Source organism: Xiphias gladius, chromosome 15 (assembly GCF_016859285.1).
Source record: "Xiphias gladius isolate SHS-SW01 ecotype Sanya breed wild chromosome 15, ASM1685928v1, whole genome shotgun sequence".
NCBI lineage: Eukaryota > Metazoa > Chordata > Actinopteri > Istiophoriformes > Xiphiidae > Xiphias > Xiphias gladius.
Window position 1 is genome coordinate 33,323,026 of NC_053414.1, and position 15,240 is coordinate 33,338,265.

At 38.8% G+C, this 15,240-nt stretch overlaps 1 protein-coding gene across 1 annotated transcript in view; it reads left to right on the forward strand.

Annotated features, from left to right (window-relative positions):
• LOC120800362 (glycine receptor subunit beta-like) overlaps positions 1-14,951 on the forward strand; it is a 30,071-nt gene extending 15,120 nt beyond the window's left edge. Inside the window, exons 7-10 of the mRNA XM_040146429.1 lie at positions 5,646-5,798; positions 8,157-8,305; positions 13,780-13,938; positions 14,556-14,951. Of these exons, the coding sequence (XP_040002363.1) occupies positions 5,646-5,798; positions 8,157-8,305; positions 13,780-13,938; positions 14,556-14,849 (755 nt within the window). The 3' untranslated portion in view covers positions 14,850-14,951. The remainder of the gene's footprint in view (positions 1-5,645; positions 5,799-8,156; positions 8,306-13,779; positions 13,939-14,555) is intronic.
• Positions 14,952-15,240: the final 289 nt, after the last annotated feature.

Here is a 15,240-nt window from a genome sequence, read left to right on the forward strand (position 1 = left end):
TTTAGACAGTGTAGTATTTTTAATAGTATAAGACTGTGTCTTATGCAAAAAGATGACAAGTATATGCATTCCAGACTGCGCTGCATTTCCGTTGACAAATCTGTGCCTAAATCATGTTTCCGAGCTAGTTTGGTATTGGCCCTAAGGGCTTTTTTAATATTTTGTATCCTATTGTAGATAATATAAATGTTCCCCATGTTACAGGGATCCAGGCACAGAATTTCTTCCACATCAGTTTTAGTTGGAGGGAGCAGAAGCCAGTAATGCTGCATATACACAAACACACACACACACATATATATATATATATATATATATATATATATATATATATATATATATATATATATATATACACATGCCACAGTTGTTTCTAATATTCATATTTTTAATGCATTTAGTTGCTTCCATACTTAAGCCTTTATAATCAGTACTATGTAATATTTTGAAAGGCAAAGCCAGCCTCAACGTGTGTTTGAAGAACCAATTTAGATTAATTAAACCAGGAAGGATGAGGAAAATGGAGTAAATTCAACTTTTTTCAGTCACAACCTCTCACCAGCAGCCTAGTTAGTCAGTATCTGTGCTGTACACAGTCTGTGACCCAGAGAGAGTGAAAAGTACAAGTTTTGGCACCCCAACGAAATAAACTAACAAACAAAATGGAAGCAATCATATGTAAACCAGGGTAGTGTCTAGAACATTTAGAGGAGAATTGAGAGGCCATACAGAGTGGACCGGTGATTGATATACAAGAAAAAATTATCATATAGTGGCTAGGCTCTTCATTTACCTAAACTGCAGAGAGAACCAGACTTTTGAAACAGGTTTGTATTAAAGACACGATTTAATTCGTAATTTTCCCTGCTATATATTTGATCTTATTTTATTAAGAAGCCTGTTGTCTGATATGTTCCCATTTTGATTTGCTGTTGGTGCTGTTTGCTGTTAATGCAAACTCCACACTTCCTCCATGTTTATCTACTGCTTTGACAGATCAGCATAATGGCCATCTGTACAGTACTATATTAACACCACAACATTATACTCATCAATCTACTGCTCTATGTTTTGGATATAAGCCACACCCCAGTGATGTCCCGGCCACACCCTAAACAGTCCCTGATAATTGGGTTTGGGGCGGGGACAGACCTGAGGATAGCATCTGGGTGGAACCTGCTTCTCAGATATTTCCCAAGCCTTATGGACCAGTCAGACCAGTTCGGCTGCTGAAATTTAGTTACATGTTGTGGCCAAAAGCAGGGGGAGGCAGGATATAGCATGGATTGGTTTGTAAACATAAACTGGGGGAGGTAGCATCACTAGTGTGCTTAAAAAATCAGCCCACAAATGTGTTAATTATACAGCTTCTTATCAAACATGTTACTGTCATTAACCTCTATCACTGTCCTTACACTCACTACAAACAGAATCCTTCTTTTGCTGCTTGTATTATTTCGCCATGCATTTGTAAAATAAGAATATAACCACACAATATTTCCTGAATGAGAGCTCACACCCCCTCTCTCAAAACTGGCTGGACGTTGGAGAGCCTTGTGCTTTGTGTGTCGAAGTTTAGTCAGATTGAGCTCTGCGCAAAGCAAAGCAGGCAGGAAATGAATGTGTCTCACCCCATTTCACATAGACATGAATTGGGACCAAATTTCAGTCTGACTACGCTATTACACAAAACCTAACTTACTTATCTATTTCACTTTGCAACCTTATTTACAATAGTTTACTGAGTTATGAGTATCTTAGCTGAGATTTGTTTGTCCGTTCCGCAAGCGGCTCCAAGCCTCCATAAAACTGTTCTACTTTTATTCTTCCTTTATAAAGAGTCTGGTGTAGACCTGCTGTACTTAAAAAGTGACCTGAGATAACCTCTGTTATGATTTTGCGCTATAAAAATAAAATTGAATTGATTTGCTGTCTATCGTAAATTTATAATTTAAATTAATGGTCGGTGCTTTAATATATATTATAATATATTATTTTAATATCAACGGGATTTTTCTATTGGTATGAGCATCATCATCATCACATTCACCTGCAACTCTATTCCAAACAACACGATGAACTGTGGGCCCATAATGTCTGTGGTCATTTTATAGTTGCCATTGTTCTCCTGCCCATCAGTGTCCTCCCTGCCCTTGCAAGTCACCTGACTCTACTGGTCAGGACACCTGCTCCTCCTGAGCCCTAGCCTTTTTTTTTTTAATTTCCTCCTGAAAAAAGATATCCAAATTCAATCAATAATAGTTTCACAACTGTAAGGCCGACATTAACGACCTTGAGCGCTATGGCTCAGGGACAGGTGGGAGAACTTTGAAATACAATAAGTCTTCCTGCCCCAATTACCAGACCAGAGTGAGATTTGAAAAATCCTAGCAAAAACGTTTATTTCCGCCTTATAAAAATTCTAAATTAGAGTGTCAACTGACGATGAGTAAGTTGACACTGATGCTATTGAATCTAAAAATTCTGAACTGCAACTCTACCAAATTTGATGCAGTAGAAATGACGCACAACAAGGCTACATCCACTTTAGTCATATTAGTACAAGGTAGCCTGTCCATTTTAGCCATTTGCAGAGAGTTGGAGAGCCAAGAGTGCTAAACAGCTTAGACTGATCAAACCACCATAACTTAGAATTTTAGAATTTTTTTTTTATTTCACAATAGCCTAGAAACAGGTAACTCTCGTACAAAATAATTCAATCTGAATAGTCACAATGAAACTAAATGGCATGACAAAAAGCAACATTAAATTTAGGGCAGTGTTCACTCAGCAAAGTATTCTTCTATTGCTGTTTTTCCGTAGTAGGCAGGCATGCAAACAAAGTTGGAGGCTCATCAGCTTCAGCTTTTGACTCCTCCAACAGCTTCTTCAGAACCTCCCTGAGTTGTTTTTGAAGGAGTGGAGTTTCTTCTCTGTCAGTAGCTAGTGCTTTGCTCAAAAGTAGGCCTTGAAAATCACAATGTCCAAGAAAAGATATACTACCTCATTGTCTTTTCAAGCACAGAGTAATACTGAATGAGGGCATCAGAAGGGTCAACTCCACCCATGTATTTGTTATAGTCCACAACAACATCAGAGGTTGGGATGTGTAGTGAACATTGCTTCATTAAAGACTCCGAAATCCAGAAAATAACACACAAAACACTAATGGGTTGAAGAATAAAATACATATATTGCAATATATGTAAGAGACAATACCTTACAGGAGTCAAAAGTCAGAAAGATATGCCTCCCCGAAGATCAACAGACAAATTAAATGATTGGCTCTCTGCTGCTAACATAAGATAGTCATCCAATGGAAAACTGCTAGACCTTAGAAAGAGACAAAGTCAACATCAACATTGCCCTTTAGGGTAACCTATCTCTAAGAAAAGACAGCAAGCATCAGGTCACTAGGTCAAGATCACATTTTTGGGAGCCCCTTTTCAGGAATATGCTGAGAATGACAGCCAGCATGGGATATTTTTAAAACAACATAGTTACAGCGGGAAGCATACAGTGCTGCACATGTTTATCTCTCTGGTGTCTTTACAGAGAGGAAGTTGTCCTTCCGTAGCCACCTAAGGTCAACTCTCACAGCTTTTAAAAAGGAAAAAATAACAAAAAACATAATAGCAAGGTTAAAACTGTCTCCTTCTTGTCATGGTGACCTCTACTTGGTATGGTGTTTGTCCTTGGGCCTCCAATATATTAATCGTAATTTGAAAAACTGCAAATGATCCAATCATTCCATGTGCTGTGCTAGATGCACTTTTTTCAGAGGGGTAAAAGATGGATTTGCTAATAGTCAGGCTAACGTCAACTGCGTGCCACACTGCAAGCTCTCGCATTAGCCGGACTGAGCATCCAAGCAGCAGCAAAATATGCAATGGACACAGCAAATAAATCATCATGTATATGAAACGTGGGACTCAAAACAGCCTCAGTTCTTAACAGCATGGATTCCACAAGATGTTGGAAACATTCCTTGGAGATTCTGGTCCATGTCGACATGATTTTATCACATCATTTCTGCAGCTTTGTCAGCTGTACATTCATGCTGCAGATCTCCTGTTCTACCACATCCCAAAGGTGTTCTACTGGATCCAGATCTAGTGACTGGGGAGGCAACTGAAGACTTTTGCTTTATAACATTTTGCATTATCATGCTGTAAGTAGCGATTAGAAGATGGTAAACTCTGACCAAAAAGGGATTCACATGTTCAGCTAGAATACTCAGACAGGCTGTGGCATTCAAACCATGATTGATATACTATTAAGGGACCCAAAATGTGCCAAGAAAAAACATCTTACACCATTACACCGCCACCATAAGTGTGGACTGTTGACACCAGGAAGGTTTATGGATTCATGCTGTTAACACCACATTCTGACCCTACCATCTGCGTGCCTCAACAGAAAACCAGATTCATCAGACCAGGCTACGTTTTTCCAGTCTTCAACTGTCCAGTGTTGGTGAGCCTGTGCAACTGCGGCGTCAGATTTCTGTTTAGGGCTGACAGAAGTGGATTCCAATGTGGTTTTCTTCTGTTGTAGCCAATCCACCTCAAGGTTGGACGTGCTGTTCATTCTGAGATGCTTTTCTGCTCACTACAGTTGTAAAGAGTGGTTATCTGTGTTACCGTAGTGTGTCTGTCAGCTCCAACCAGTCTGGCCTTCTCCTCTGATCTCTCTAATCAACAAGGCGTTTTCATCAACTGCAGCTCACTGGATTTTTTTTTTTGGTTTTTCGTACAATTCTGAGTAAAACTCCAGAGACTGTTGTGTGTGAAAAATTCCAGGAGATCAGCAGATTCAGGAATACCCAGCCTGTCTGGCAACAACGCTCAGGCTACGGTTAACGTCACTGAGAACATGTATTGTCCCCATTCTGATATTTGATGTGAACATTAACTGAAGCTCCTGACCTGCATCTGCATAATTTAATGCATTGCACTGCTACCACATGATTTGCTGATTGGATAATTGAACAAAAAGGCAGGTGTACAGGTGTTCATAATAAAGTGCTCAGTAAGTGTATACAGAGAAGCCCGCATAGCCTCACCTTATGTGCAAATCTCTTTTCTCTTGGTCCAGGCCAAGAGAAAAATTATACATTGTTGCATTTAGTTCTGGCCTGCTATATGTTGACACTTATTAAAGGAAAGCAAGAGCTGTAAAATGAAGTTATACTTTCCAGTGATTCACTGAGACCATTTTGGTGACTGACATCCTGCAGTACTTGGACCCAATTGGTAAATTCTGGTGACTGATAGCAGGTCATGCTGCATGTGCTGATGTGCACACATCTTTGCCAAATGATTTGGATAAATAAATAAGATATATACATGTATGTACATAAATATTTATATCATTTTGAAAATACTGTATTTGCAGTAAAGTATATACTCTACTTTGAGATGCATGAAAAAGCAGACAAATGTAAAGTTTTGATGTCATGAACTAATTTATAGGAAATACAGTACATTGCATTCACAAGCTAGACTTTCAGAAAATAAAACTCAGAAGACACTCTGGTTATCTTATTTACGGATTACCTTAGTGTCCTAGTCATTTTTATCTTCTGTAAAATGTTGAAGGAATATTTTTGAATAATCCATGATTACTCCTCTCTCTGTTTCTAGGATACTACACCTGCGTTGAAGTGATTTTTACATTGCGTCGGCAGGTTGGTTTCTATATGATGGGAGTTTATGCCCCAACTCTGCTGATTGTCGTTTTGTCCTGGTTATCATTCTGGATAAACCCTGATGCTTCAGCTGCAAGGGTGCCACTGGGTGAGTACCACAAATACATATTTTATATGCTGTATTTGAATCAATTCACATTCATGTATATAGTGTTCAGATTATTACAAAAATCATGTACAGTGGGGTCCATTAGTCCAAAAGTTCCCTTACTTTCCCACTTTCCCATGGGAAAGTGGTCTTTGCCAACGATTTGTTTTTTTTTTGGACTACAAAGAAGAACTGCTATGTTGATGTTATATTGCTCATAAAGATCAAAGGAAGGAGAGAGAGTCTACTTGTATTATAAGCATCCACAAGCTTATCAGGATTAACTAGGATCTAGAGCTGAACCCTGCAGTAAAGGGAACTGCTCCTTTCTACCTCGAAACCGTGATCACACCCTACAATTGCTCTCTACTGTCTCTGGATAATTGTGTACCTTGTTTCTCTGAGAATCTTTAATCCCACATATTGGTCAAGGCACTTATGTGTTCTGCTCCCACACTGGTGGATTGAATTACCCACTGAAATCAGGACAGCAGAGTCCCTGCACATCTTCCACTGCAGGGTGAAAACCACTTTTTCAGACTGCACCTGGACACCATGAACTCTATTTTCGTGAATCTGATTGCAGTCAAATGCCCACTGCGCTAGGACATGTTGAGTACACTTTGGTATCTTTGTGCCCAGCCGTGCCTGATGCACCTGCGGCACACTTGGAAGCAGGGCAGGTTCAGTAAGAGTACATTATCATACATTATAAGTGGTTGCATTCGAGGGTGTGACAATTGTGGCCAATCACATTTACTACTCTCATCTCCTTTAAACACAGAGCTCTTCTGAATCCTGTGGAGAGTTTTTTCAGAGGAAAATTATTGTTGTCTGGGACATAAAGAGTTTCAACTATGAATACAGCAGCTCAAATATACTTCCAGGAGCAGATGATGACTCTTCTAAAGTTAGATTCACTTTGTAATCCACTTTGGACATGTTGAAGATCCTTTGGTTATAATGTTTTCCGCACATAATAGTGCACCATTTTATTTGCTTTACAATGATCCATTACAATCTGCAGTTAAGTGCCACCCATTGAAACTAAAGTAGAAATAAAAATGCAGTCTAGTTTTTTCATGTTGAGTTTCACTAGTTCAGAAATTATTTTTAAAGTTTAATTCAGTCTAGATTTGCCTGTTTTACATGGAAAAATTATATACAAATATATCATATATACAGTATATTGTAATTATATATATTAAAATGACATAGGCTTTTTAAAATACACTCTTTTGTTTATGGAAACACCAGTATCAAATGTAACCCCAACAGTCTCTAGTACATTATGTTGGTGATAGTGGCGACATATGTACCTGAATTGTAATTAAAAATGCAGTGCATCATCAAGGTGTTACTTTGGCCAGACTCATCAAAAAGAAGTTGCCCAGCTTAACTGGAGTTTTGGATGGAGACACTGGCGGAGGAGAAAAAAGGTCCTGAAGGAGTTATTAGCAGAAACAGAAGTTTTCAGTTGATTCTGAAACTGTGTGAACTGTTTTCAATGTGTCAGTTTCCAGCACGCATGTCGATTTGCAGTTGAAACTGTATAATTAATCAGAATGACAAGTTTGATGTACACATAAGGAGATTAGTTTCTGTGGTTAATTTTGCAACAGTCTGGTGCTGGTTGCACAAAATGTAACCACCAGATCTGCCATGCGTAATTGTGGCTTGACAGTATGTAACATTACTCCTGTTAGAGACTGCAGATGGAACAGATATCCGCTGACTCAAGATGGCTGTAAAGAGAGTGCCCAGAGTAAAGGAAACAACTTCATTATAGACCTCCTACTAACACACTCATTCATGACACCAAGATTGCAGTTTGCCACTGGATTTGTGTTGCCACACCATCTTAAATAACTCTCCTCCCACTGGGGTGCACAGTGAGTCACCAAGATACCAAACTGATGAAGTCAAGAAAATAACCTCAGTGCACTGCAGGAAAATATCACCGTGTTCCACTGCATTTCATACCATGCACATTAGCTCTTACTGTACTTATATGATTTTTCTTGTAAACACAGAAAAACCTCTTTGCATGTGCACTGAAGTACTGAAAATGCTCTTAGTTGTTTGTTACTGTGGAATGCACTTAAAACTTGTGATGCTATCTTGCTCTTGTTCTTATGGTGGTTCACAGCACATACTTTAAGATGTTTGTGTCATCTAAATGCCACCATACAGTCTTGTTTATGGTGTCGCACTAAACACATCATTAATAACCAACCACTTTTTTCTCTCCCTCTTTCTTTCTCTCTAAGTAGATTTAAATTGACACAAATGTTACTTATCTGGAAATAATCATTCATATGTGGTAACATTAATGTGTTAACATCTCTGTGTTTCTAGGTATTTTATCAGTACTTTCCCTGTCCAGTGAGAGTATGTCCTTGGCGTCAGAGCTACCAAAGGTTTCCTATGTAAAGGCCATTGATATCTGGCTCATTGCCTGTCTACTTTTTGGGTTTTCATCCCTGGTGGAATACGCTGTGGTGCAGGTCAGTTCTTAAACACACACACATACAGACGGTAGACAAATTGAAGGAAAAACCACTATAAAGTGTCTTCACAGTAAAACTATAAATACAATACACCAGTTTTGTGTCAAAACTTTCCACTTAGAAGTCAGCAGAACAGCATCACAGTTAGACCATCCTTGGCCAGAGAGTCTGGGAATATGGAAGAACGAGAAAGCAACAGTAGTGGTACACTAGCAATGGATCCAGACCGGTTGGTATAATTAAATATATTTCAAACAATAACAAATATTTTTTTGATGAGAGATTTAAGCTATTTGAGTTTTTTTTTTATTGAAAAGTTAAATAAATGTACTACTGCTTGTTAAAAGAGTGGTGTCACTTGAACGGATAAGAAAGAGTTAGGGTAAGGGCACAAGAGATGGCAGTTAACGCATATGCGTGGCAAAGCAAAGTGACAAGTCACTTGCAGCAGTCACAATGGGATCAAATTGCAGTGACAGACCAGGGGACTACACAGAGGCCAAAGTTCAAATAAGTATTGATTACAGAAGTGCAGAGGAAGGAGTGGAAAATCTTTGGACAATCTTTTCTGTAATGTTGAAGTTACAGGATACTTGATTTAGAATCCTGTTTCTTCCATGTCATTATATAGTACCAGTACAGTGCATTCACAAAGAATTCTGGCCCCATCACTTTTTTTAAGTAAAAACTGCAATATCACATTGACATAAGTATTGAGACCCCTTACTCAGTACTTATTTGAAGCCCCTTTGGCAGCGATCACAGCCTCAAGTTTTTTTGGATGTGACGTAACAAGCTTTGCATATAGCGACCCTATATACTATAAAGTATATAGGGTTGCCAGCAACTAGAGGTATGTAGGAGGGTGACTTGTTTTTTTCATGACATGCTGGATGCAAGTGATCGCAAGTAATGTTAGCCAGTTTGGCCACTGTTGGCGCTGTTGTCTAACTGTTACTATGAATAAATATATACCCAGTAATGAAGAAGTCTGTTTACACATCTGTTGTCAGATACTGGAAGGTTTTGATGAAAGCAGCTCCACAAATTTGGATGTACCTGAGGCTACTGATGATGAGGAATTAGTTTGTGCTGTTTATTAATTAGATCATTTAAAAGCAGAACCGGAGCAAGAGAATGACAGAGAATGACTGAATGGCACAATGGCCAGATGTGACCGATTAGTGGTCCCAAAAGAAGTTAGGATTGATGAGGGAATCTCATATAGTTATTTCAGCTACCTCCACCCTCCTGCTATTAATGAGCATGTAATTTTCCAGGCCAAATTTCAACCATGGGAATCCAGAAAATATCACAAACGCGCACCCCCAGGGTAAATGCTGGCATGCAGCTGCTGTGGACATGGCTGGAGGAAAGGAGAGAGGAGTCATAAACTTCAAAACTCCCACAGTCCGCGCTCAAACACAGAACAGTGGAACAGTGCACGCTTTGGAAAATAGCCAAGTTTCAACAACCATGAGCAAGTGACTGTGATTAGTGATTACTGTGAATAACTGATCTGGGTTTAGTAGGTTTCAGTCTATGAGAATTTAAACTGGCATGTGTATGACATTTGTCAGATAAAACAGCGGAAACATGAAAGAAAACAGTCTACTCTGAGAAACCTTAATGAATTTTGGAAAAAAAAAAAAAATTCTTACATTTATACATGATTGGGAAAAAATCATAAATGAAAAAAAGATTATATTTATTCTTATTGTTAATATTATATTCTGAAAAGATACAAGCAATATGATTATAATAGATGGCCTAATCTGCTTTATATAAGTACCGGGTTGCTATCGGCCCGAGGTACAGTATATGTTTAGAGTGTATGTCAACTTATTATGAGCTAAGGAAAAAGGGCTGTTTTCAGCTTTGTGACAATGCATTTCCCAGCTAATCCCGATTTTTTTTTTAAATTTGCTCAACTATCTTAAGAATTAGAAGAAATTTCACCGGCGGAAGACCGGATGTAATCCATGAAAGAGGGTACGACAATGTGTAAATGGGCTGCCCCACTGGCCACTCAGATACAAGATGAGCTGGGCATTTAGATCTCTCTTGAGCGACCCAAAGTATGCAAAGAAATAAAAGTACTCAGATTTCCAAATGTCACTTTTCCATTTTCCTCTTCAACATTACATAAATAGAACACTGAAAAAAACAACTCCAAAATCTTAATTAAACCTATATTTCAGAGGCTAAAATATATTTTTCCATGTGGATGTCAGTGCAGAACTGAGCAGATTAGTCACCTTCAATCAGGTTAAATTTCTTCTCTGCCAAAATAACATCAAGTTTGCCCTGATATACCTGCCCTGACTCAGGGTTCACCATGAGGGACGTGCTGCTCTTTGGCTTGTATTCTATGACCGTCACGATTGAAAGGCTTCAGACAGAGAACAAGAGTTGTCAATATAAACTCAGCAATCCACGAGAAATTAAAGACTCCCGATTACAAGACAGCAAGTTATATAGTTATAGTTTCATGTAGGGTGTACATGGCATAAGGTGACTTTGTAATTGTAGTATTCCCTCTATTGGACAGAAAACATAGGTCTTGGGGGTTTATGGTTCTTGAGGGAGTTCAATCTGAGGGATATTGTTTGAGGGGTGGTTTAAAGGACAGTTCAAAGGATAGGTGTTGGATTTTCAATATTGATGTGCTCAAATGCACGTGACAATAGGTCTTGGTCACTTGGCATGGATAGAACTACAAATACTGATGTTATACATGTACTAATCAGTTACCAGCTTGTATGGCATTTTCTTATGTTTTATGTTTCTCCAACAGGGTTTTTGTGACTGTTTGTGCAAGTCATTATATTAACCTTCATCCGAATGGCATTTTTCAAACCCAACTTTTAGTTCTGAGACTCTCAGTTTTTCAAACAGGTCAGGTTTATTTCACTGAATGCTAAAAGGTGATTATAGTCTAAGATATTTTCCCATCTAAAGCTTTTGAAAGCAGATGTAGTATTCTTGTGAGAAACTAAGCCCCTGCACTGAGGACCATATGAAAAAAAGGCTCAAGAAAAAAATTGGGTGAAACATATCTTTCCCTCAAAAATTTAACAGTAAACCAAGAGGTGCTGAAATATTGATCAGTAAGTCTATCCATTTTTGTCTTACTGATGTAAAAGCTTACTCTTTACAGTCACTTTGTGATTTTTTTTGGGTTCCCTGATCCAAACAGCTGTCCTTTTGGTTAAAATGTATACACCGAAGGTAGATAATGCTGAATTTACAAATAAACGTTTATCCTCTCTACCCAGTCTAGATACACATAAGCTCATCCTAGCAGGGGACTTGAATTGTCTGATTGATCCGAGCCTTGAGACACTAGCATTAAGCCAACTATTGTTGTGGATTTCCTCGGTTTTTAAATAACTTTCCAAAACATACACAAATAGATTCAGAAGAGCCAAACTCATAAACAGAGATGAACATGACTTTATCTTTATCACAAGATACTTTTATTCTTCAGATGACAGAGAGAACAAAGTACAAATCTGACATGCAAAGGGTCTGGAGTCAGAATGCAGAACAGAAATGTTTTCCTGGCATACACTTTTAACCTCCATACCACTTTTCCTATCACGCTCCTCCAGTATTCCTACTGACCCTACCCTAGAACTAAATAAAAACCACTCGGCCTTGCAAATAAAATAAAATTTATAGTTCAGTAATAAAGCAGAATATCTACTCCTTCAAACACGTGGCTATTACTATGGATAACGTAAGGAAGCCAATAATGGCCAGCCAACTTAACCGGCAGGCTACCTTATACCTTGCTTGTTTCCACAGGTTTGTAAAGAAGCTCAGCATCATCTCACGTTTTCACCTCATATTACACTGCCTCATTTACAGTAAATCGGATTGCCCTGGGGACACCAAAAACATGAGTACATTACTGGAGGAGGTACCCATCCTTTCAAAGAATGTTGTGCAGGAGCTAGCTCTGGCTTTTGAGCTGGGGGAAATTATGGCAGCAATTGGGTAAAACAAGGTGGCCCTGATGGCTACCCCATTGATTTTTTCAAAAATGAAAAAAAAAGATAAGCTCACTCCAATCTTTCTAAAAATCTTTGATGAATCCTTTAACTGAGGTTGAAGTTTTTTTTTGGAACTCTGGGCCACTGAATTATACTCATGCAGATTATATTAGGCCTATGTGTAAGAATCTTCCTCAGTAGCATTTAAAATCATATTTTGATGCTCATATCAATCTGCAGTAGCTGAAAAAAGATGTAGAAAACTGGAAAAGGCCACACTCAACATTAATGGTGTTGCACTACTACCACCTACTACCAATAACTCTGCTTAACCAGAGACTTAGCCATGCCTCTCCTCCCACCTTGGCACCGAAACATTAGTTTGGTGCCAGGTAATTACCAAACAGGCCCGTAAAGACTTTGATCTCTGAGTTGTTTTCAGTGCATTCGTTCCTTGGATCAGACCAAATGGCGCTTAGCACTTGCACCCAAGGAAAACTGCAAAAATACTGTGTTTTCCCGGGCACTGGCTTTGTGCCTGTAGGAAAACAGAGCCCATGGTCTTTCTCTCACTTATTTTCTAATGAGGTAGTGAGGCTTTCAGTGTGTTCTTGGAGGGTAAATGTATATACAGAGATCCTACCCGAACCAAAACACTGTGTCACTGCCATTTCACTGTGTGTGTATGGATGGAATGTGTATGGGGCCATTTTGAAACAGTTTCCAAAGACATCATCATATACTGTACATTATATGTACATTACTAATGATCTAGTGTCCACCTGTGACTTTGTTGAAAATCCTTCACCACTCATGTTGCTCTCCATACACACATCACCTGTCAGGACACACATTCAGAGTGATATCATATGTCCTGAGCTTTCAAATGTTGTCATTATCTCTGTTGGCAAGATGATGTGTACAAGCTCAAACAGAACATTGCCTATTACTATCAAACAATGGGTCAGATGTGTGAATCACGCCGCCATGGTCTTTTGTAAATGACATCTTTGTAAAGTGTAACAGTGACTTCCACCTGAAGCGCCTGCACTTTGATGCAGCAGAGTGGGAGAATGTGATGACCAAGCTCAACATTTTTTTTCTGGAACTAACTTCTTCCAACCTTATGCAAATATTCAAATGAAGAAGCCAACTGTCAGACCTTAGAGAGATATTTACATAGCTCTTACATAAATGAGCCATGCACAGCTGAGTTGAGAAGATTTTATGTAGATTAATGTACATTACATTTACATGCAGTCAATTATGTCCATGAAATTCACAAAACCCCCACGCCCCACCCTTTGATCTCAAGTCTCTCTCACTCTCTCTCTTTTTTGTGTGTGTGTGTGTGTGTGTGTGTATGTGTGTGTGTGTGTGTGTCTGTGTGTGTGTCTGTGTGTGTGTGTGTGTGTGTGTGTGTGTGTGTGTGTGTGTGTGTGTGTGTCTGTTTCCCTCTGTCTTTCCCTGTAGGTGATACTGAACAGCCCCAAACTGATTGAGGAGGAGAAAAACAAAATGGCGACAAAGGAGAAAGCTTTGAAAGAGAAAGAAGGGAAGAAACCTTCAAATAAAACTAACAACACATTGAATGGGACTGGTGGAACACCCATACATGTCAACACTCTGCAGGTAAACACACCTTGGCCCAATGGACAACAAATTACATGAACATATTTTTTGTAACTTACATTATTTGTATTAAAAAAAAATCACATTCTTCCATAAAGATAAGATTATTATTATCAAAGTAAATTAAATGTAATATATATTAAAAAAAACAATAACCTTATTTTATTTTGATTAATCTGAAGCTTGTACTTGATTTTGATTTGTGAGGAACAATAATACAAGAGTAGGAATGACTTAGTACTGCTACCACAGCAAGAAATGTTAATGATGCACTATTTAGCAGGGCCTGTTCCAATCTTTCAAAGTGGTAAGTTTTCCCTTAATGAAGGGAAACTTACAGCTTCCCTACTCTATTATTAGAGTGCAAACTTGCAAATTACAATAATTTATCGTTGTACTCAACAAACACTGTCATCATAAACAAACAGATCACGTAAACAGATTTTCCATCATTAATAACCAATGCTCCTCTACGAGACCTCAATAAGAATGATGACTTAGGACTAGGAAGCTATAAGACAGGACTGAACTAAATTTGACGACTCTATTTATTCAGCAAAATGCCATGAGTGACAATATCAATTGGCAACTATCAGTCAGTCTCTATCTCTTACCAGGTGGTTGAAACTCGCTGTAAGAAAGTTTGCACTTCCAAGTCGGACCTTCGATCCAATGACTTCAGCATCGTGGGATCTTTACCTCGAGACTTTGAACTTTCCAACTTTGACTGTTATGGTAAACCAGTTGAAGTGACAGGGGTCCTCAAGTCCCAAATCAAAGCTAACAAGAAACCCCCACCACCCAAACCTGTCATTCCGGCTGCTGCCAAACGCATTGATCTCTATGCAAGAGCCCTCTTCCCTTTCTCCTTCCTCTTCTTCAATGTCGTCTACTGGTCAGTCTATCTGTGAGAGGGGGAGGAGGGTGAAAATTAAGTGGTTTGTATCCTGATGCATACTTACCATCCTGATATTGAAACTACATTGAACTAAGAAATGACATTGCAAATTCACATACTGAATTCTATACTGATAAAATCCAGATTTCCGGCATTTCGTGTTTGCAGTGTTGCAGAGACCGCTGTGTTCCCTAAGAGTAACTGTAAATTGGAAAACTACAAAACCCTGGGGCTGTTGGCTTGATTCCCCTTTAGGCCCATGCATTAAGTAGGCGTTGCATGTGTGTCTCTGTCTGAAACATGACATTGTGCTTAATGTAAACTAAACCTTGATGTGGTTGCACCAACACCCCTATGCTGTACATTAGAAATATATGCTCTTCACTGAGGGTAGGATTATTGGT